Source organism: Oryx dammah, unplaced genomic scaffold (genome assembly GCF_014754425.2).
Source record: "Oryx dammah isolate SB20612 unplaced genomic scaffold, SCBI_Odam_1.1 HiC_scaffold_3, whole genome shotgun sequence".
Taxonomy (NCBI): Eukaryota; Metazoa; Chordata; class Mammalia; order Artiodactyla; family Bovidae; genus Oryx; species Oryx dammah.
In genome coordinates this window covers 89,582,917-89,607,519 of record NW_024070187.1, presented here as the reverse complement: position 1 = coordinate 89,607,519, position 24,603 = coordinate 89,582,917, and the positions used below count along the sequence as shown (strand labels likewise).

Here is a 24,603-nt window from a genome sequence, read left to right as displayed (position 1 = left end):
AGGTAACGTCTCCTTTTCTTTTGTCTGAAGCCTAGAGGTATATTATTTGGAATGGGCAAAATAAGATGGTTTTAGACTAGGGGGCCACCAAACACTGATGAAAGTAGTAGTACTGTAGTGAAAGTGGTGGAATTAACTGGAAGTTTATGTATTAAGGTTGAAGTTTCCAAACTTCTTGCTCACTCCCCTCAAAACAAGTCCAGGAAAATGAAGCAACACCAAGGGCAATCTTCCCCCACAGTATCTGCCAAGGTCTGGAGATACTAGGATGCTGTCATGTAAAAAGTTTCCTATTCTCTTAATATTTTCCATCATGAACATACATGTCTTTTCTCTGACTGTTTTGTTTCTTCGGTTATCAAAGTAAATTATGTAAAAATTACGGACCATTTGGTCTTCTTTCAAAATACTCTATTTTTACTATATATCATAAAAAAACCCCAAAACTGTTATTTAAAATATATCTTTGGCAAATATGAAAAGTAAATTTTTACTTGGGAGTTATAGACTAAGAGTATATATTAATAACTTAATTTCACTTTAATATAATTTAAGATTTCATAAAATCAGAACAGCATATTAACTCTTCCTCATAAGAAGAAAACATTATGGCCACATTATTGGAGAATTGTAAATCATTATTGACAAATTATTATTATTTTTTAAAATGTTTCATTGTAGAATCCACTCTAGGGTACAGAGACATTACCAAAATAAGACATTTTGCTTCTCTCTGTCCAGGCATTCCCATCTGATCAGGCATGTCAGAGGGTGAGGACCAGCTGACTACTGGAGAAGGAAGTCAGTCCTAGGTTGGTCAAGCTGTTATTTTTCTTTTTTTAGTATTACTTTTTTTCTTTAAAAAAAGAAACATATATTCCTTTTATAGAAAAAGAAGGAAGGAGAGGGGGATGGAAGGAAGAAAAGGCACATTTGCATTACTACAGCAGAAAAAGTTATTTTGGTTTATTTTTAGCTAGAGTCATCTAACTGAAATATATACAAGTTTACTTTCTGTTTTTCCCTTTTCCAATTCTAATAACCAACATTTTTCTGGATAGAACGATTTAAATGCCTGATACATTTAACTAAGCAGTTACCAAGACAATTAAGCACAAGATTTTGTATCTTCATATTTGCAGCTTACAAATGTATTTAAAGTTTCCTTAATTGCTTATTGACAATCTACAAATAATCTGGGTAAGATGCTGAGATCTATTAAAAAGAACACCATTGAAAAATAAATACACCATAAAAAGCAAAATACCATTACTGTACAATTAAAACAGCTTCTGTATTTTCAAATGGCTGTTTTCACTTGATAGAGAAGTGAAGATGCCTGACAAAGCAGTTCTAGATTAATGCAGGGCTGTTATGCTATTATAATTAAAACAAGACAAAACAGAGCCTGAATCAAGTTGAAAAGTGACCTGTTTTAACTCTGCAATTTGTTCAGAATCTCCTGCTGTTGTTGAAGACTGTTCATTTGTGCCAGGTGATGGTTGGGAAGATTTCTACAAAGAGCAGAGAGATAAACTGTGAAATAAATTCAGTTTAAATAGTTAGGAAAAAACAAAACAAAACTGTACTCATATAAGCTATGCCTGGTACATGTATACCAAAAAATTCCACACTGACATTTAATATTTTATGCCCAAAATAACATTTCAACATAGCACATCTTGTCAACAAATTTTCCATAGCTAATCAACTCATACCAAGTAATTTATTAAATCTAAGCACTTAACTGAGATAATATGAAGAGAAGAGCATAAAAGCAGGTATTTACTGAGTGATTTCCATGTATTAAAAGAGCTTCATATGTGGTACCTCATTCAAATCGCACAGCAATGGGACAGATACCACCACCACCATTTTACAGCTCAGGAAACAAGTTTAAAGAGGTTAACTAAGTTGCTCAAATTCAGTTAGCTAGGATGCACTCATGCTTTAGACAGTCTGACTCCAGAGCTCACGTTCTAAAACCTTAAAATGATAACTTTAGCTTAAGGGATCCAGAAATAGAAACAAGCAGAATAATGAGAATTATTTTTGACCTCGTTTAAAAATTTTATAACATTCACTTACCAAATTTTCAATCAAAGAGTCTTTTTCAGCCAGCTGACTTTGTAAAAGTTCCCGATTACTTTTTAATTCTTCTATCTCTTCTCGCAGCCTACTAACTTCTTCTGGCTGAACGCCATTAATCTGAGCCCCATCACTGTAAGGACCTTGATGCTGACTGTCTTTTCCTATTAGCCATAAAATTTGAGAAGTCAGCATGAAACTTTTCATTTTTTGAGCTGACAATTCAAGTATAAAATAAATACATAATTTCCTGAATAATTACTTTGGAGGCACTTTTGTATGCACATTTCATCTTTGCAAACCAGTGCACTGACAAAAATAATGAACTGATATTTTCAGGGTTTCTGGGAGGAAAAACAGCATAGTCTTAAGACTAAACTGGCTCAGTGATCTAAAATTAAGAATTATAGTAGTTTCAATTCCAATTCTATCACTTAATATAAGAGAAAATAAAATCTTTTTAGAAATCTTCACAAAAGAATAGCTTCCTTTACGGCCTAAAAAAACTGATGAATTATTGTCATAAACAGAGGAAGTAAAAGTTATTTTCTTCTGAAAATTTTGGCTACCTTCATATAAATAAAGTGAAAGTGAAGTCGCTCAGTTGTGTCCGACTCTTTGCGACCCCATGGACTGCAGCCCACCAGGCTCCTCCGTCCATGGGATTTTCCAGGCAAGAGTACTGGAGTGGGTTGCCATCTCCTTTTCCAGGGGATCTTCCTGACCCAGGGATCGAACCCGGGTCTCCCGCATTGTAGGCAGACGCTTTTACCGTCTGAGCTACCAGGGAAGTCAAACTATGTTTCTAAGTAGCCAGCATTCCAATCATAAGCAGTATAGAATGAGGCTATTTACAAGCATTTGAGCCCTTAGCATGTGCCAGACACCAAACTAGAATTTTATATATATTATTTTATTTAAATCTCTGCTCCACTTTGCAGATTAAAAAAAAAAAAAATGGAAAGGTTAGACCAGTGCTTCAAAACTGGCTATATACATTAGAATCACCTGGGGAGCTTGTAATAATCACTGATGCCTAGACCCAATCCCTAACTAATTTAATTAGAAACTTCAGTGGGGGTCTCAGTATCGGTATTAAAAAAAATCTCAAGGGATCTCAATGTGCAGGTAGCTAAGGTTGAGAATCAATGGAAAACAAAGAGATTAGACTTCAAATTCTGACTTACACTTCTGTCATAGCGATTAAAGTTAAAGAAAAATGAGTCCACAAGAATAATCTCTTGGAGACACTACAATAGGAATGGCTAGCTACACTTACCTAGCTGTACTTTAAGAAGATTATATTGATCCTTGTGTTGCTGAATCTGAGATACTTGTTGTGTGACTGCTGTCTGGAGCTGTTCATTTTGACATTTTAATGTAGAAATCTGCTGCTTTAATTCCTCCAGTTGCAGATCCTGTGAAACAAAACATAATTCAAGTGTTTTAAATTCATACTAATGAGCTAAAATTAAGAACAAATTAAAAATTAGAGATTACTTTGGATGAGGATGTTAAACTACTCAACATTTTCAAAATCATTCAATAATTAAGCAATAACATATTAATATATGTACTAAGGCCAGTTAACATGTAGCAGAACTGTAAAATTTCAAGGCCCCACTACATGACACAACCTGCAATCTCACTGTGAGTTTTGGTTTGGGGGCAGTGGTGGGAGGGGGGTGGTGGTGTCAATTTTAAAAACTTCATTTTATGGTCCATCAAACTAAAAAATGTACACCAAATTATTTACGCTTAGCATATGTATGCACCTCTATTACTTTTAACACTAAAAGACAAGCAGGGGACTTCCCTGTTGGTTCAGCGGTTAGGACTTCGCCTTTCAATGCAGAAGGTGTGGGTTCTGTCCCTGGTCAGGGAGCTAAGACCCCACCTGCCTCTTGGTCAAAAAAACCAAAACATAAAACAGGAAGCAATACTGTAACAAATTTAGTGAAGACTTTAACAATAGTCCACGTTAAAAAAAAAAAAAAGACAATCATAGAACATTTAGAATTAAAAAAGAAGGCTTTCACTTCTTACCACCTCCTCCTAATTTAACTGGTTGGAATGTGATCTGTGTCTTTATTTTCTTCTAATTTTTTTCCAATCCAAGTTTTTTAAACTTATCATAATCAGTCCATACATCATTTTTTAACCTTTAATCTGCCTACTATTCAATCATAATTTCAATATAACTTATATTCAAAAACAACATGAAGGCTGCTATCCATTTTTCTAAATGATAGTATCATTATAATAAATATCTTAGTCAATATAACTATTTTCCTGAATTTTGAAGAATTTCCTTAGGATTGATTTCCAAATATAATTCAAAGTTTATATAAACATTTTATAGCTCTTGAGGCTTGTTGCCTAATTGCCAAATGGTATTCTAATTGGTGAGAATATTTAAAATTAACATTTCTAAAGAAGAGTCATTATAGTAATTGTGTCAAATCACTCTTTTCTTCTTCCAAATCAACCATATTTATCAGCTCCAAGTATAGGCTATAATATTGCCTTCCAAGTTCTTATTTCCCACTGCTGTAAAGATTACATTTTACCATCTGGAAATGACTGTGATTTTGTACTAAGATAGATGAAAAATTCTAATAACCACAAGCAGAGTAATGATTCAAATTTGGATCATTCAAAGATGATTCTAATTTACTAATTTGCTTATAAACTGAAAAGCTCAGACTGAATGCTAAATATACCTCCAGTATATTTTTATTCTTTTTTAGAGTTTCATTCCCAGCAGTATACATTGTGGGGAAAAGAAAGTGAAGGTAGCTCTCATTTACAGGGCTCTACCCTAAAGCTCCTTCTTGCCACACCTGCCTCAGCTGTGCACAGTCAGCAGGGGCTGGAGGGCAGTGCAGGAAAGGGATGGTGGACCTGCCTCACGTGAAACTGTCTCCAAGACCCTTGAACTTTAACACCAGTAATCTCATTTTACAGATAATACTGCAGCACTTTCTAGGATTCCATTCCAATAAAGGTACATATGCCACAGTGAGGAATTAAATGAGAGAAGAAAATCAAGAAACACAGCTTGAAAGAATGTAAAGAAGCTAAGGTGCTGAATACTATTCAAGTGTGGGCTTCACTGGTATCCTGCAGAGAAAATGTCAGTTGATGACTGTGAAACTATAGTTTCAACTTCAATCATTACGTACTCTAATAAATCGGCTCCCCCTACTTTGTAGGGATATTGTGAAAATTAAATGTGACAGTATTTAAACGTGCTCAGTGAGTACCCACAACACAGGAGACAAAAACCAGCAGTCACCATCATCACTGTCAGCTCCCTAATTTCCACCCATCACCACCATATTCTTCCTTCCCACCAGCCCTGCCTCTCAAATTTCCCTTTATATAGCCAACAAAGATTCTGTGTACACATCAGCAACAGGTCTTCCTTCTCTTTCCTTTTGCTAAGCTTACTCAGTTATCCTTTTAGGGGGACTCAGCTTCTCTGTTTTCCCCAAGCTCCTACCTAGATAAATTAGGTACCTCTCAGTGCTGCCATACACCTTTGACTATCTTTACTGCTCGACTTGCTAAACACATATTAAGCTCTCAGTTTGCTGAACACTCAGAAGCTTTTGAGTTATTTAGGTAAATGATGAGTTTTACTTTGTGTATCCTCTTGCATTTGGAAATGCCAGATTCTTCCCTAAAGCAGAAAAGTATGAGTGCTTAGTCATGTCCAACTCTGGGACTCCATGGACTGTAGCCCACTAGACTCCCCAGGCAAGAATATTGGAGTGGGTAGCCATTCCGTTCTCCAGGGGCTCTTCCCAACCCAATTACTGAACCTGGGTCTCCTGCGTTCCAGGTGGATTCTTTACCATCGGAGTCACCAGGGAAGCCCCAGAAAAGTATCTAAGCTTCTAGTATAACACAGACTGTATACAATTTATCAGTACGTACTTGCTCTCGAATCATATTTTTGTAGTGAGTCACAATACTGTCATGCTGCTCTAATGTTTTCTTCACCTCTTCTTCTTTTTTATCTTCTTCACTGGACTTATAAATAGCCTTAGTTATCACACCTATAAAAGAAGACATTTAAAAATACTGTTTTATTATCAAGACTTATCCGTAAAAACACATGGCCTAACCTCATGAGGCTTTGGGCTTCCTGGTGGCTCAGCAGTAAAGTCTTTTGCCAATCCAAAAGACGTGGGTTCAGTCCCTTGGTTGGGAAGATTCCCTGGAGTAAGAAGTGGCAACTCACTCAAGCATTCTTTTCTGGGAAATCCCATGGACAGGCTACAGTCCTTGGAGTCACAAAAGAGTCGGACATGACTTTGCAACTAAACAACAACTGCATGAGAGATCAGAAGTCATCTTTCCAATCTTACTGAATGCCAAAAGTCCTTCAATGGGCTACAGACCAAGAGCTAAAAAAAGGATACTTTTAGGCTTATCATATAATCTGCATGCATCCAGAATATACATATAAAATAAAATCATAGGTACTTTCTAATGAGTGTCAAGATGAACTCTTGTTGTCTTACCTTCAAGTTCTTTTACCAGTTTTGTAAACTCATGATCAAATATCATGTATTCTGGACTGGGGAAGTTTGGCTGGGGTTTCTGAGACGCTCTGGAATACAGCTCATGTTTGCTAATAAATCCTAGTTTCTCTATGAAATTCTCTTTGCCAATCCTCTTCTCTATCAGTTGTTTTAGTTTCTCTCTACAGAGATAAGTATATTGAGATGCTTAAAAAGTCATAACAAGACAGAAAAGCCTGGTCTACATTATGCTTTGGCAGAAAAAAATTTATCATTATCTATTGATGACATCAGCAAATCATTTTCCCCTTACTTACTTCATATAGGTCTCAAGAGAGTTATCATTGAAGTAAATTGAAATGCCCAACAAGAGAGCACATAAGCCTTGGACCAACTGTTCTTCTTCTCCAAGATTTTCTGCAATTTGTCCTGTAAGCTGAAATCTTTGTTAAGGAAACTAACGGTTCATAGTATCAAGAATAATTCGTTTTACAATTTGAATCTGACATGTATTTCATGTAATTTTCAACAAGAAATTCTATATGCAATCCAAGAAAACATAAAACAGTGGTATATATGTACACACACCGCCCACCCCCAACACATAGCTTAAGCAAGCATCAACTACCTTTAATTGAGAAGAAGAAATAGAAAAAATAAACACTTACATGTATTTTACTAAAACATAAAGGATACAAATGGAACATTGGCTGAATTGTGAAGAAAGTGTGTCACTGCAATGGGGCAGTTGCTAAGCCAGGTACAAAGCAACATTAGTAATCCAACTCTTGTCTGTATTTTGCTTCCCTGCAATAAACAAGTTAGCAGAAATCTTTTTATGTTTTTCAAACTTGAAGTTGCCCTAAGATCCCTCCCCATCTACATAAAAAGACATTTAACAGCTTATAAAAGATGTACCAGGAATCTGGATTTTAAAAATTGAACAAGAAAATGCACTCTTGTGTCCTCTTTGGACTGTACTTCCGAAACAGAGAGCAGAAATTAGACTTGATCCATGTTTATAATCATAAACCAGGTTATCTAAAATATTGTTAGTGGAAAACCTGATATGCTCAGGAAGAAATATATGATGTGGATGCTTATAATTTATCAATCTTAAAACACTTTAGCATAAATTTGCTGGTAAATTTAATATGTTTCAATAGGAATTAAAAAAAAAACTAGTTCCTAATAAAAACACAAATCCTACCTCCTTCAAAAAATATTAAAACAAAACAAAGACATAATCTCCTGAATTATTTAGTTAAATTCCATTAAAGAATATATTTCTCTAACAGGAAAATAAATAAACCATGTTACAAACTCCTGAGAAATGCCAAATAATGAGAAATCACAAGCATAATGGAGAAGAAAAAGATTTATTTAAATTAACTAAGCGCCTCAAACCTCTAACTATACTGCTGCTAAGTATGTTAAACAATACTGAAAACTAGTATGTCCATCAACATTACACTTTCCTAAATTTTCATACAGCACATTTATATCCCTTATATGAGGTATTTTCTTAGCTCATAATATTCAGTTCAGCTTAGTCGCTCAGTCGTGTCAGACTCTTTGTGACCCCATGAACCAGAGCATGCCAGGCCTCCCTGTCCATCACCATCTTCCGGAGTCTATCCAAACTCATTCCACTGAGTTGGTGATGCCATCCAATCATCTCATCCTCTGTCATTCCCTTCTCCTCCTGCCCTCAATCTTTCCCAGCTTCAGGGTCTTTTCAAATTAGTCAGCTCTTTGCATCAGGTGGCCATAATATTGCCCTTGCCCAAATTATATTACATAACCTGTACTTCTGTTTAAGCAAAACAAAACTTGCTTGAAAGAAAATAATGGAAATTAGCACAATAACGCATTGCTCTGGGATTAATTTCAGAAAATATCCAAAATACAATTGTTTAAAAATCCAGACAAGGGAGGGATTCAAAAGTAACTATTACTATGTTTTGAAAAATTTCTACCACTCACCCAGATTATTCTAATTTTATGAACCTTAATATCAACATCTTGGGCTTTCTATAACCTTTTTTCAAGTATATTTAATTAAATTTAAATTAGACCTCTTCAAATGCCAAGTAAGCATTTATTAGTTTTTACATAAAGCACTAGTTTTACTTTTTCCTTGCCTTTATGTCATTATTGTGTCCACAGTATATCTTCATGTTACCCAGGTAAACTGAAAATAAAATTTATTATGGGAATACCATTTGCAGGTACCAAACACACTGACAGTGGATGAACAAGGGCATCCTATCAAATCACTGACTGATGTCTGAGTAAACAAAAACGGAATTAGGTTCAGTTCTGAAAAGTATGTCTTTTGGGGTCTAGATGAAGGTTAAAAAGAGCAAAGTCAAACACAATTGGTTAGAACCAGGTAGAAGATAGAATGAAACACCTTATTACAGCAACATTTTTGATTAGGAATGAGCCTAATCAAAATTGTATATGTACACTACTATGTGTAAAATAGATAGCTAGTTGGAAGCTGCTGTATAGCACAGCGAGCTCAGCTCAGTGCTGAGATGACCTGGGCAGGTGGGGCAGTGGGATGGGGGAAGTGAGAGGGATGCTCAGAGAAGGAGGGATATATGTATACATATGGCTGATTCCTGCCGTTGTACTCAGAAATTAACACAACATTATAAAACAATTATCTTCCAATTAAAAACATTAAAAACAAAACAAAACAGGAGGGAAATTCAATTAGAGTAGTCATGGAGGGCTCTTTTTATTTAGAAATGAAAGTTCTAAAGATGTTCTCATCAATAGTATTATAATAATAACAAAATGTTAATTTTTTAATATATGATTTAGAAAAAATAATTCACTGCTATATCATGATGTCATTTAATTATAGTGAAGCTAACTGCTACTAAAATCTCTCTCTCCTGAACTTCCCTGGTGGTCCAGTGGCTAAGACTCCGACTACCAATGCAGGGGGCCCACGTTCAATCCCTGGTCAGGGAACTAGATCCCACATGCTGCAACTAAGGGTTCATATGCCACAGCTAAAGATCCTGCCTGCCACAATGAAGACTGAAAAGTCTGTGTGCCTCAACTGAGATCCAGGACAGTCAAAAATAGAAAAAAAATCTGTCTCTCACTGTTATCAATTATCCCCCACTGTAAGAAACAACCAAAGTCAACTATTTCTACATGTTGACAACATGGATGTACTCATTCTACTACTGGAATTTTTTCCAGCTTGAAAAAATAAATAGATAAAAGTATCATTAAAGGGAGCCTTAAAAAAGTGGGAGAGGCTAAAACTGACCAAAAATCTTAGTTTGTTAACTAGTGAAAAATGCTCTCTTTTTTTAGTGGGGGGGGAAGCTCTATCTAAACTAAAAATGTTTCAAAATATTATTGGAACCTACTTTTGCCTACCATTCACAAACTGCATGATGCATTTGAGTTACACATGTACTGAAAAAAAAAATGGCTGATAATTATTTCAAATCTTGTTGCAGAGAACCTCGAACATTTCAGAAGAAATAAAGTATTATTCCTAAAAATACATTAATAATAAAAAATATGTAAAGTTAACATTTTAAACAACTAGTGTTTAAGTATTAAAATGAGGTTCAAGAGTGTTATGATCAGATTTACTTCCTAGTGGTGGCCTCTGGAGACAGAGAACTAACAGGAAAGGGACAAGATGGAACTTGTGGGATTATGAACACTATGCTGCATATTTTGTCTTGGGTGATGGTTACAGAAATATATTCAACCATAAAAATCATCAGACTGAGCACTTAAGGTCTGTGCATTTTACTGTATATAAATTATACTTTCCAAAATTTCCCTTTTAAATGAATGACATGCACACTTATAAAATTCTTTACTTAGTACTGAAAATTCTGACAGCTAAAGCTGCCAAATCTGTGTATGAGGTATTAACACACGTTAAATCATGCTCATACACAAAGATACAACTCCCAATGGAACTTCAGTTATTAGTATCCACACTGCATAACTGAATACATGCCCAAATATGGAATTAAAAGTACACACCTTTTTGGCAAAATATCCCAGAAAACAGATCAAAATCAAACACAAATCACACTCTCCCCCAGCACACATCAAAAACGAATCTGAAATGGTAGTGTAGCACATACGTAACACCCAGAATAACTCAAGATGTTTAAACTCTTTCAAATTACAAATTTATACTTACTATTGTATATTTTCAATAACCTATATAATACAAAAGTCATCATATTCTTTCATACTCTGATTAAAGACAAAATTTTTAACTCTTAAATTTTACTACCTCTGAAATGGTTTTATTGGAAACAAAGCAGCAAGCTTGGGTGAAAAATCACACCAAAAACCCCAAACCAAGGAATTCCAGAAAGTGCAAGCATCCCCAGAGGAAGCACAAGAAGAGCTTCAGATGCTCACTCCCACAGTCCTTAGTAACACCACTACAGTACCCAGAGAGAAACCCGAGAGTCACGGTAGAGATTAACTTGCTGACACATACAAGTGTGAGTAGGATATAACTTCAAACAAGCAGTTAAAAAAAAACAATTAACAAAACCCAAGACAAAGAAAAAGGCTGGCTGTAGGAGGAAACGCCTAAGCCCAAACAAGTGATACATACCCGTCGGTTGATCTTATCGCCCTGCAAATTATACATTAAAGATTATTTGAAAATATTACTGTTTGAGAAAAATGTATACCCAGAAAAATCACTCAAATACAGTCTCTCTAGCAACCCAAGCCAACAGTTTGGAACAGGATAGATCTAATCTTTTATTATACCAACGTATGTACATTTTAGAGGAGAAAGGCTAATTTTATAGCACTATGATTACTTAAAAGTGGGAAGACATCACTATCTTGAGGATTTCTCATTATGCATTAGTTAGAATTGCAATGTTAGAGCTAAGTATGTGGTGATGATGGTCAGACAGTTAATTACTATTTGGCTTAAGAAAAGCTGTCAAACACCACTATATTTAAAATAAGAAACTAATAAGGACGTAGTGGGAACTCTACAGGGAACTCTACTCAATATTCTGTAAAAATCTTTATGGGAAAGAATCTAAAAAAGAATGGATATATGTATAACTGATTTACTTTGCTGTATACCTGAAACTAACACAACATTGTAAATAAAATATACTCTAATACAAAATTAAAAAAAGAAAAGCTGTTTTCCATATACAGCAACAAGAGAAAAACAAGTATTAAATAAATAAGACTATGAATATTTTGGAGAACTTCTAAAAAATCACTAAGATAGATAATAAAGATAAAGCAGTGTACTTTCAATCAAAGTACACTGATTCTAAGTAACAAAGGAGAGTTCAACTCTCTTTTTACTAGCTAATTTTTAAGCCTTCATTTATAACTCCCTATGGATGGTAATGATGTTTAAAAGCTCATAATAAAACAATTCAACAAGTATGGCAAAATTAAAAACTGAGAAGCACTCCACATATCATGGGGAAGGAATAAGATAATACCAGTGGATAGAGCAATTTTAGACTTATGGACATTTTCACTCTCCTTGAATGACTCTGAACATCTATGACTTTAAAGTTTTGCTTAAGCATCAACCTGAATCATTTAACAGCAAGGCTGGCACATGTGGGCAAATCATCTAAAAATAGTAAGGGATATTCCTAAATATCAATCCTTTAGCATTCACGTTTCAATGAAGCTTTGCTACTTTCATTAGGCGTCTAAAGGAATGCAAACATTTTACGTTTATTTCCATCTTACTAGGTAAACTATACACCTTGGGGTTCAGAGGATTTGGGAGCTCACAAACATCAAGGGGTGTACTGTTTAACTATGTAAGCAATGGATTGGTATTTTATTTCTATTTTCTGAAAGGAAGATCAATTGCCCTGGGAAGAGAAAGAGCAAGCTGTGAACCACTCTATTCTATTCCCTCTCATACACTGACCCGAATTCAGCTACTGAATAGTAAGAGAAATTGTGTGGATGATATAAAAAGAAAACAAATCCCCCCGCCTTCAAAAAAAAAATCCACCACCTTCTGTCCAGAACATGTGTTTCCATCCTGATGCAGACCTTATTCATTATTTGGCAAAACCATTCTGATAGGAGTATTATTTCCTGCTTTCTCTCCACAAAACCATTTCTTGTAACAGTAAGCTAATGAGCAGTCTGCCTTGTTCCCTTTCCATCTGTATCTATTAAGGACATCCTTAAATTCTTGTGTCACTGACATCAAAATGAAACTTTCCACCCCTTCCCTAGAGAAATCTTGCTGGTCACTTTACCTGTGAAAGAATGTTGGTGCACTGCTGCAGCAAAGAAACTGGAGGATTGCCGATACTTGTAGCAAGCTGAACCCTGAGCAACTGTTCTTTCTGGGTAGCATTTTCTTGCAAAGCGTGGGCAAGGGCCACGGCAGCACACCAATTTGAAAGCGAATCAGTAGAAAATAAACCTCCGCATAACAACTGACCAGCTGAGACCGTATTGCCTGTTGCTAAAAAGGTGGCAGGCAAATAACAATAAGGTGAAAATGAATTATGTTGTTTCCAAACACACAAAAATAATATGAAATAATACTTAAAAATCTGTTAATTAGCAGTATTAAGTAACACTTTCAAAAGTCTGTTTTTACAAAATAAAATTTAAAAGATGACAAAGAAGTATCTTGAAAGAAGAGTAGCAAAACAAAGAAATATTAGAACACTTCAGGCATCAAACAGATGATGGTATATTCCAGAAATTATGACCTTAATTGAAAACTACACTTCTAAAACAAATTGAGAGGAAATGTTATATTTTAAACATTACATGACATACTAATATTCTACATTTTAAATATCTACTACACTTTTTTTTTTTACTATTAAAAGATAATTATTTATTTTAAAAGTTAGAATTAAATTATTTACCATCAATAGTGGAAGGCAGAAGTGTTGACACAATTTCTCCTTGTCCTTTCTGATTTTTATATAAGAAACACTGGAAACAGTAGAGAACAGCACAGCGTAACACAAATGGCTGCCTTTCATTAACCATGGACATGAGAAGTACTACGATGGCTGGTCTGTTGCATTTAAAAAGAAAAGAACAAACAGAAATATTGCAGTCTACGTACATACATCAATAGCTAGTCATTTTTGTTGACTGAAAAGCCACAGGCAAAATACCAGCAAGTTAACAATTTCATCTCCATTTCACAGAAAAGATATTTGCAGCTGAGAGAAATGAAGTGATCTGCTTGCTAAGGCACACAGCTAGGAAGTGACACCCGAGTACAAATACATAGGTTCTAAAGACTGGAAACTCTTGAAATACCAACATATTTATCTTGTCAGATAATTTCTTGTTTCAAAACACAGAACTGAACTCCTTAAAAGAATAAGATGTGCAGACAAGTTATACTAATTCATCTGCAGGATCTCAGCATTTCTCTTTTCCTACCTTGGTGGGTTTGAAGGTGCATTTACAGAAGCAAAGTAGTCTTGGTTTACTTGGCAGCCTCGAATAACTTCTGATACAGTATTAATGGTCTGAAATGAACATGAGTGGAGAAGAAAATTTAGAGAAAGTGAGTTGAAGGAAAAACCACTTTTAAAAGAAGAAAATGTTATATTCTTTTGCTTTTAAACAACAAAACTTAGATAACAAAAATGTAAGTTACAGCATTATAATCTTGTAACACTTTTGTAAGATTATATTTTAAAACACTGAGCACCTCCAACTAAACTTGACCACATGCATTTAAAATCTCAAAAAAACTAAAATTAATAATGTCCTCTACGAGAGAGAATCTATTTCTACAAAGCAAGAAAAAGGATGCTTAAAAATAAGATCAGAGAACAAATTTAAAATGTAACAAATTACAAATTCAATTTAAGGATGAGGCTGAAAAAAACCTCCAAGTAAACAGAATAAAAAGACACTGCGTCCAGAAAGTCTAATAATCTATTAATAAAGTTCAAGACACAGAAAAGAGGAAACTGTTAAGGAACACATAAAACTTCCTCAGAACTGAAGTACTTATGTCTCTAGTTTGAAAGGGCCCAATGAGTACTAAAATTTAGTGGGGTTGAGAGGTAGAGTCTGTAATACAGCACATCATCAGTAAATTTCAGAAACCAGAAAGAAAGATTCTAGAGAAAGAAAGTAGGTTACATAAAAAGACTCAAAATGGCTTCAGACTTCTTAGTAGCAACACTGGAATAATGTTCTGAAAGTTGAGCATTGCTGCTGCTGCTGCTAAGTCGCTTTAGTCATGTCCGACTCTGTGTGACCCCACAGACCGCAGCCCACCAGGCTCCCGTCCCTGAGATTCTCCAGGTAAGAACGCTGGAGTGGGTTGCCATTTCCTTCTCCAATGCATGAAAGTGAAAAGTGAAAGTGAAGTCGCTCAGTCATGTCCGACTCTTTGCAACCCCATGGACTGAAGCCTACCAGGCTCCTCCGTCCATGGGATATTCCAGGCAAGAGTACTGGAGTGGGGTGCCATTGCCTTCTCCGAAGTTGAGCGTTAATGATTTCCAATTCTGAATTCCATACATAACCAAACACTAGACTAATTCTGAAGGTGGAGGAATGACATGAAAAAGCTAAAACCAAATTATCTTGCCATTTACCCCCTTTCAGGAAGTTAAGTAAAATAAGATAATGAACCAAGGGGTGGTAGAAAATGACACAGAATCTAGATAACCAAGGAATCCCCTGAGGACTCAGACGATAAAGAATCCACCTGCAATGAGGGAGACCTGGGTTTGATCCCTAGAATGGGAAGATCCCCTGGAGGAGGGCATGGCAACCCATTATAGTATTTTTGCTTGGATATTCCCAATGGACAGAGGAGCCTGGTGGGCTACAGTCCATGGAGTTGCAGAGTCGGACTGAGCGACTAAGCATGGCAAAAGGATCATTAGAGAAAGTGAATCAAAGTGCCAGGATAGGGACTTTCCTGGTGGTCCAAGAGCTAAGACTTAATTAATGTTCCTAACGTAGCGGGCCCAGGTTGAATCCCTAGTCAGAGAATTAAGATTCCACATGCCACACACAACGAAGATGCAAATAAATAAATGAAAGGTAAGTTCCAGGATAAGAGCCGTGTGACGGAAGAAGAGAATAAGCAGCCCCTATGGGAGCAGGAGGATAGAGGACTTCCAGAAGGTCTGAAGTGGGGAACATACTGTTAAGCACGTGACAGTGTTAATATGCATAGATAGACAGAAAATCAGTAAAATGAAAAAGAATCTTATTATAACTCAGGAAAGAAAAAAAGGTTATTTAAAAAAAAAAAGCATGGGGCTCTGTTTGGCTTAGCAAAAAACAGTATTGGAATAGTGACAAAACTAGAAATTCTGATTATCAATTTAAAAATAAATTACTAGGGTGACAGGAGGAAGTAAAGTGGGATGGTTATACACGGGGAAGTGAGGCTTAGATAGGAAGGAGGGAGTCCAAAGATAGTTTTTCTCATAAAACTTTCACTATTTTCTGTACTTTTAATGTACATGTGTTAATTTGAGAAAAGAAATTTAAATAAACCTTTCTTTTCTTCAAACTAACTTCTTTTTCTTAATAGGCAGGAAACAGAAAATGCGATGTCAAGGAAAAGAATTTATTATTCTACGAATAAGACTCACGTCTGACTTGACTAAGTCATACTGTTCTCAAAATTAAAAATATAAATCATTACTGTGCACTCCTGTTGAATACAATAAAATTAACAAGAAATGTTCTAAGCGTTAACATTATTTACGTGCTATTAAACTTGCGGAATGAATACACCTTTTGGAATTGCTACTGTCTTCATTATGCTAATTATACTTTATAGTGTCAGTAAGGAATTTAACAGACAAGAATGGTTAACAATTGCTGTTTCTCATTCAGCTGATATCTAGTTCTTCCCAGGCTTCCTGACTTCAGCTTCCACAGAGTGGCTGCTGCCATCACTTGGTTTACCTCAGTCAGGATATCAGCAGGAACTCCAGTGGCCATTAGGATAGTACAAAGCTGCTGCAGTAAGCCACACTGGAACATAGCTTTTTGGCAGCTACTGGTAGCACCAGGAGGGTTGTTGGGAGATACTAGTACACGAACAAGCTGCAAAAGAAAGAGAACACAAATCTGTCTTTTAGAGATTTGAAAAGTCTTGAGACAAATTTGATTTATATGAATAGAAAACCTGTGTAATGGATTCCCCAAAATGCTCAGCGAGATCTATAGCATTCAATGCTTTGACAGCATTTTACACATACTTCTTTCAAAATGGGTATTAAAGTGTTAGTCACTTAGTCATGTCCAACTCTTTGCCACCCCATGGACTGCAGCCTATCAGGCTCCTATATCCGTGAAATTCTCCAGGAAGAATACTAGAGTGGGTTGCTATTCCCTTCTCCAGGGAATCTTCCTGATCCAGGGATCAAACCTAGGTCTCCAGCACTGCAGACAGATTCTTTACTGTCTGAGCCATCTCCTCTCAAACCCTGACACTGCTTAATCAGCTAAGTTTTTGTAATATCCCGTGCTGTCATTTCCTCCTCAAGGGGATCTTCCCAACTCAGGGACTGAACCCCCATCTCCTGCATCTCTTGCACTGGCAAATGGATTCTTTACCACTGTGTCACCTGGGAAGCCCCATCAAAGTCCTAGATGGCATCTTTTTCCAAGAGAAAGCTGTTTTATCTGCACTGAAAATCTGTTGCTTTGTGGAGCCACCTTCACTAACTTGCTGCAGCTTTGACATCAGCACTTGTTTCACCTGTGTTAATACTTCTCTGTTATGAAGAAGATGGCTTCTTTCCTCAAACCTCATGAACCAACTTCTGCTAGATTCAAAATTTTTTTCTGCAGCTTCCTTACCTTTCTCAACCTTCATGGAATTGAAGAGAGTTAGGGCTTTCTTCTAGAGTAAGTTCTGGCTTAAGGGAATGTTATCACTGGTTTGATCATTTATCCAGGCCACTAAAGCTTTCTCCACATTAGCAATAAGGCTGCTTCAGTTTCCCACCACTCATGTATTCACTTATTCTTTCCTTCAATAACTCTTCCTCTGGATTTACAATTTGGCTAACTGGTACAACAGGCCTAGGTTTCAGCCTATCTTTGCTTTCAATATGTCTTCCTTACTCAACTTAATCATTTCTAGCTTTTGATTTAGAGTGAGAGACATCCTTTCACTTGAACACTTAGAGGCCACTTTAGAGGCCAGTGTAAGGTTATTAACTGGTCTAATTTCAACACTTACGTCACAGCAGATAGGGAGACCCAAGGAAGGGAGACAGGGAATGATCAGGTAGAGGAGCTGTCAAACACACACATGTATCGATTAAGTTATCCATTTTACAAGGGCATGACTCGCGGTGCCACAGAACAATGACAACACTTATAGCAAAGACCACTGATCACAGATCGCCATAACAAGTAATAATGAAAAGGTCTGACATACTGAGAATTACCAAAATGTGACACAGAGACATGAAGTGAGCAAGTGCTGGTGAACAAAAGCTGACAACTTGCTTGACACAGGGTTGCCACAGACCTTCAATTTGTAAAAAGTACAATTATCTACAAAGCACAATAAAGTGAAGCACAGTAAACTGAGGTATACCTGTATTTAAAACAAACACCAAATTATGTGTCATCTTTCCCATAAATATTTCTACATGCCTCCAATAAAAAGATTTTAAAAATATAATCATCATGCCATTATTATACCTAACAAAATCAACAATAATTCCTTAAGTAAGTAAGTAAGTGTTAGTCACTCAGTTGTGCCTGACTCTTTGCAACCCCATGAGATTTTCCAGGCAAGGATGCTGGAGTGGGTTGCCATTTCCTTCTCCAGGGGATCTTCCCAACCCAGGGATCAAACCTGAGTATCCTACACTGCAGGTAGATTCTTTACTGACTGAGCTACGAGGGAAATCCAATAATTCCTTAATGTCATTTAATAGCCGTTGGGTATCTTAACTGATGCTATAAATAATCACATTTCTAGATAACAAAGAAGTAGGAGGGATGGTTGAAGAAAGAGGTAATACTTATAATGATAAGAAAATAAGTGAAGAACTAATAGTTATATTCAAATACATTATAAATATGCAAAATATCACAATAAATTGATTTATATTTTCCCAGAGAGAAAAACCAGGGGAAGTTTGTAGATGTTATATCCAGGCAGATTTTGACTCATTATATAGATTAAGCTTTTTATAATTAGAACTATCCAACAACAAAAAGGAGTCTCTCATTAGGTAATGAGTTTTCTGAGAGTCAATGGCAGTATCAGTCCAAAAAATGAAATAGAAGGGATTCCTACAGGTAGAAACAATCATGAAATTATCATTCCAGGAAAAAATTCAAATGTTTCACAACTAAAAAAATTTCAAAAAGATGCCTTCTTCACATTTAATTTGCGAAATTTAAATGAACGATCCTCAAGTGGATCAATTTCAATCTTTAGTGGCTTAGAATTCTATCATAATTATAACTGGGATGATGAATAATTCCAGTTTGGACATATATATCCAAAAAGGATTGTTTATCACCATTTACAATGCATTTTCATTTGTTATATAACCGAGAACTTGAAATATAAGCAACCCTAAATATAAGCAAATAAAGCTATCAAGAAAGCCTTCTAATAGTTTGAAAAGCAGAAGATAACCTGTGGCCTGTGAAGCTATGAAATACATCAACTACTTCGTCTTTGAATGGAGAATACATTACAGTGAATTAAACTCAGTTTATTTCAAAGTTTATGTTCTTCAATAACTACTATCTAGTTTATTCACTTTCTAGAAGAATACTTAAAGAACTAACTTACTAACTAGAATACTGTTTTTCTGTTTATATGCAGCATTCTATTCTAAATTTTTTTTGGTAAAATAGTGCTTTACTTTTTAACAAGTGACTTTCTTGTTAACAATTACTTTTTGCAAAAGTTAATTCTTTAGGTAGTACTCAAAGCTATAAGACATGAGTAAGCTCCTCAAGCAGTTTAGATTTTTACTCTGGAAGGAAATATACAATGTAACTGGTACATCATGAGAACCCTTCATTTTCTCTAATCACATTTTGAAAATCATTTTTCTAGAGGAATTTCCTTTGTTAAGAAGGCAGTGTTGAGCAAAGATATCAACTTTACCATTGGGACACTATTTCTGAAACATTAAAAACTAACAGCCTTGAAATGTGTGATACTGACATGTAAAAACAGAAACAATGAAGTTGGGAATATCAACAGATTCTGCCCATGTTCCCTGTAAAATATTTCCCTAACAGTTTTTAAGGCATATTCTAAATAGGCTAACTATAGTTTGTTATCCAAACTGGGACACTTCTGACGTGAAAGAGGACATGATTAGTAATTACAAAATGAATACTGACCTGGTAAACTGGAGCATATGGTCACCCTAATTATCAATCAACCCTATGTGGGAAATTCCCAGAGAAGGCAACAATATGCAGATTCTAATTATCAGTCTGATTAACCACCTAGTTTTGAGGAACACAACTTTAGGAACACAGGGACATTCAAAGACCCACAAGAATCACTAGAGAGTAAGTTAGGAAACCAGTATAAACTTAAGGGTCTGGAGAAGGGGGATTCAATAAAGGGATAAATAAGTAAAATACTTAAAAAATGTCATAATTTTCTGATACAGAATTCATTTGGGATCCTACTGTCTTCACCTTTACTATCCATCACCACCAAGCTTTCACCACAGAGCTTAAATGAAATTACATGTGACTTGTTAATTTAATTTATATCAAATTAAACATAAAACTCAAGACTATTAATCTTTGAGGGTAGGGACATCTTCATCCACTTCCAAGCATCCAGTGTCTGGCTCTCAGTAAATGCTTACTGAATGAATTTCTATGCTGAACTTAACATTCTGAATACTAAAATGTATGATATTAGAACCTTAAATGAAGAAAATAGATTTAAAAAATTCAACTCAACAAGCTAACTTATTATCTTCTAGTGCAAAACCTATCAGGAAACTATGTTTGGATGTGCTTTAAAATAACCCAACAGGGCAAGAGAGGGGAATAAAAGATGAAATAGTGTTGTCAGATGTTAACAGTTATTGAAACAAAGCGTATGTGTGGGAGGAAGGGAATCTCTATTTCTGAATATAACTGCAAATCTCCATATCAGAACATTCTTACTTTTTTTTTAAAGCCCACCTGAAACCAACTCACTATCCTGGATTGACCAAAGGCAAAACATTTTTTTTTTCTTTAAAAGTATTGTTGTGAAAATTATCACATTTATGTCTGAGGACAGAGTACCTGTAACATTAGGTGCAGATTAGTCACTTTCTGTGCGGACCAGCCAGAATTTTCATCCCCAACTTCAAACCAAGGTTTCATACGCTGAATATATGAGCCTTCTTTAAAAAAATTTTGATTGGAATTGTTGTTTTTTAACAAGTTTTGGAGCAGAATCAGACAATCTTCCACTACTATACCTGGGGAAAGAATGTAAAAAACAGGAATGTGAAGGCTGATAGAACCTGAAGGAAAATTCAATCCCCAAACATTTAAAAAACAAAAATCTCCAGGCACAGCATCTCCTCAGCATGCACGGCGGTGAGCCTGATCTTCCTCAGGTCCCCCAGGGATCTCTTGACTTCTCTTTTTGACTAGCCACTCATCTCAGTAACTCACACTGTTTCTTCACAGTCAGCTTACACGTCATTTCTTCAGGAATGATTAGTGAGATCCAATGACTACGTTAGGATCACGAGCTATATGCTCTCACAGTAGCCTGCTCCTTTTATTATTATGTAGCATCTGTCTTCTCCACTAGATTGTAATTCATGAAGACAGGAATTTGTGAATGTCCTACTCACTCTGTATTCTCAGCAGATAGAGATAAGACATCAGACATATACAAGATAAAGTGAAAGTGAAAGTTGCTCAGTCGGGTCTGACTCTTTGCGACCCAATGGACTATACAGTCCATGGAATTCTCCAGGCCAGAATACTGGAGTGGGTAACCCTTCCCTTCTGCAGGGGATCTTCCCAACCCAGGGATCGAACCCGGGTCTCCCGCGTTGTAGACAGATGCTTACCGTCTGAGCCACCACGGAAGTCCTCCAATATTTAGTCCTACTAAACATTTGTTAAATGAATCAATCATTGTAATCTCTAAGAAGCACTTGACATTGTTGTCTCAATGTCTCTCCCTTGAAACTTCCTCTTCTCTTGGTTTCTAAAACACTAATGACTCCCTCCCTGGTTTTCCTTACAGATGTCTGGTCACTCCTCAGGCTTCCTAGGCAAAGAGCTCTGTTTCCTCTGCAAAGCCTATGACGAAGGCTGGATGCTTATAGTGAGTAGGTTCCTCTGTGTATATACCCACACTTTTGTGCCTACTACTTGAGCTGTATGATTATAAGAATTAATTGCTTTTTAAAAATTAAGACTATTTTTTCAGAGCACCTTCAGGTTTAAAGAAAATCTGAGCAACAAATATAGGGAACTCCCACATATTCTCTCCCTGCCAGTGTCCACTACTCTTACTATTTAGCATTAGCGTGAGGTGCATTTGTTAGACTGATGAATGAATACTGATACATTATTAACTCCTGGTCATAGTTTACATTACGGCTCATTCTTTTTAAGTTCTATAGGTTTCAAAGTATGTATTAATTTTATGTACCCATCATTACAGTGTCACATAGAATAGATTCACTGCTCTAAAAATCCTGTGATCTACCTATTCATTCCTCTTTCTCTTCTTCAAGACTCACTCATGATAAAAACTCTTAGCAAAAATCAGAGTTAAAGGTGAAACATCAACATTTTCATTAAAGTCAGCAATTATTCTAACACTGTTTTATTAAAGATTCTAATGGGATTCCCTGGTGGCTCAGATGGTAAAGAATCTGCCTGGAATGCAGGAGACCTGGGTTCGATCCCTGGGTCAGAAGATCCTCTGGAGAATGAAACAGCAACCCACTCCAGTATTCCTGCCTAGAGATCCCAAGAATAGAGGAACCCAGCAGGCTACAGTCAATGGGGTTGCAAGAGCTGGACACCACTTAGCAACTAAACCACCACCAAAGATCCTAGTCTGTGTGATGAGAGAAAGAGGACAAGAAAACTGGTGCAAGAAATGAAGAAAGAAAGCAGGACTACACTATTTGTGGAAGACATCGTATCTACCCAGAAAGTCCAGTGAGAACTAATGATTCAATGAGATAACTGAGTTCAAAATCAGTATATAAAAAATCAAATAGCAGCCATTTGGAAATGTAATTAAAAAGAAAGATCTCATTCATATGTAACAAAAAGCATAAGATGCCTAGGAATGAATCTAATTAAAAAAAGGTATATAACTCTTGTGTTTAAAATTATAAACATTACTGAAAGAGATAAAAAGATGACTTGAATAGATTAAAAGATATACCTGGGTTCATGGAGAGAAAACATCAATGATGATTCTCTTTAATCTTTAAACTCTGTATATTTTCAATAAATATCCCAATTGGGATTTTCAGATAACTTGACTAGCTATTAAGTTTCACTTAAATGAAGAATAAAGAAAACAGACACTAAGACAAATTATGAAGAGGGCCAAGATAGGAAATTCTTTCAATATTCTAATAGGAGATTATTATGAAGCTTTAGTAATTAAGAAAGTATGGTTTTAGTGCAGAACTAGACAAACACTAATGGAACAGAACAGAGAACTCAGAAAGACCTTCACATGTATGAAATTTGATTACAAATCTTATACCATCATTCAAAAGAAAATCTGTATTAATTAAATGCAAAAGGCAAATTTTTAAAGCCTTTAGTACAAGAAAGTGATGGAAACTCTTTTTATGACCATGAGACAGATATAGATTTCTTAAACAAAACCCAAAAGCATAAACTATAAAAAAGTCTAACGTGATTATATTAAAATTTTAAACTTTAATAGAAACACTATAAACAGACTAAGAGAAGATAACTAAAACATGTATAATCAACAAATGATTAGTGTCCAGAATATATAAGAGCTTCCAAGTAATCAACTGGAAATGAAAAAATGATCTTACATAAAAATGGGCAAGAAGGTAATTCAGAGGGTTCAAGGATACACAAAAATAGACAGTGATTATACTGCAAATGGTGACTGCAACCATGAAATTAAAAGACGCTTACTCCTTGGAAGGAAAGTTATGACCAACCTAGATAGCATATTCAAAAGCAGAGACATTACTTTGCCAACAAAGGTCCATCTAGTCAAGGCTATGGGCTTCCCTGGTGGCTTAGAGGTTAAAGCATCTGCCTACAATGCGGGAGACCTGGGTTTGATCCCTGAGTCAGGAAGATCCCCTGGAGAAGGAAATGGCAACCGACTCCAGTATGCTTGCCTGGAGAATCCCATGGATGGAGGAGCTTGGTGGGCTATAGTCCATGGGGTCACAAAGAGTCGGACATGACTGAGCAGCTTCACTTCACAGTCAAGGGTATGGTTTTTCCAGTGGTCATGTATGGATGTGAGAGTTGGACTGTGAAGAAAGCTGAGCGCCGAAGAATTGATGCTTTTGAACTGTGGTGCTGGAAAAGATTCTTGGAAGTCCCATGGACTGAAATGTGATCAAACCAGTCAATTCTAAAGGAAATCAATCCTGAATATTCACTGGAAGAACTAAAGCTAAAGCTAAAGCTCCAATACTCTGGCCACCTGATGTAAAGAGCTGACTCATAGGAAAAGACCCTGATGCTGGGAAAGACTGAGGGCAGGAGAAGTAGTGACAGAGGATGAGATGGTTGGATGCAGCAACTCAACAAACACGAGTCTGAGCAAACTCTGGGGCATAGTGAAAGACAGGAAGCCTGGCATGCTGTAGTCCATGGGGTCGCAGAGTCAGACATGACAGTGACTGAACAACAACATACCCATGAAAATATGCTCAATCCCAGTATTAATTTAAGTAATGAAATAAAATCTCAGTAAAGTCACTCTCTTTCTTTGCATGTGCGCTCA

At 36.0% G+C, this 24,603-nt stretch overlaps 1 protein-coding gene across 4 annotated transcripts in view; it reads right to left on the bottom strand.

Annotated features, from left to right (window-relative positions):
- The window catches only part of USO1 (USO1 vesicle transport factor), a 75,490-nt gene that overhangs the window by 5,737 nt on the left and 45,150 nt on the right, over positions 1–24,603 (bottom strand). For 2 of the 4 annotated variants that reach the window (XM_040237084.1, XM_040237083.1), the window contains 13 exons: positions 20,910–21,088; positions 16,569–16,709; positions 14,061–14,149; positions 13,529–13,683; positions 12,902–13,113; positions 11,248–11,268; positions 7,317–7,427; positions 6,938–7,056; positions 6,621–6,802; positions 6,031–6,152; positions 3,368–3,506; positions 2,089–2,252; positions 1,431–1,514 (listed from right to left, as the gene is read on the bottom strand). In XM_040237084.1, coding sequence (XP_040093018.1) covers positions 1,431–1,514; positions 2,089–2,252; positions 3,368–3,506; positions 6,031–6,152; positions 6,621–6,802; positions 6,938–7,056; positions 7,317–7,427; positions 11,248–11,268; positions 12,902–13,113; positions 13,529–13,683; positions 14,061–14,149; positions 16,569–16,709; positions 20,910–21,088 — 1,718 coding nt within the window. The remainder of the gene's footprint in view (positions 1–1,430; positions 1,515–2,088; positions 2,253–3,367; positions 3,507–6,030; positions 6,153–6,620; positions 6,803–6,937; positions 7,057–7,316; positions 7,428–11,247; positions 11,269–12,901; positions 13,114–13,528; positions 13,684–14,060; positions 14,150–16,568; positions 16,710–20,909; positions 21,089–24,603) is intronic. The other 2 variants (XM_040237087.1, XM_040237086.1) reach the window with 1 other exon arrangement.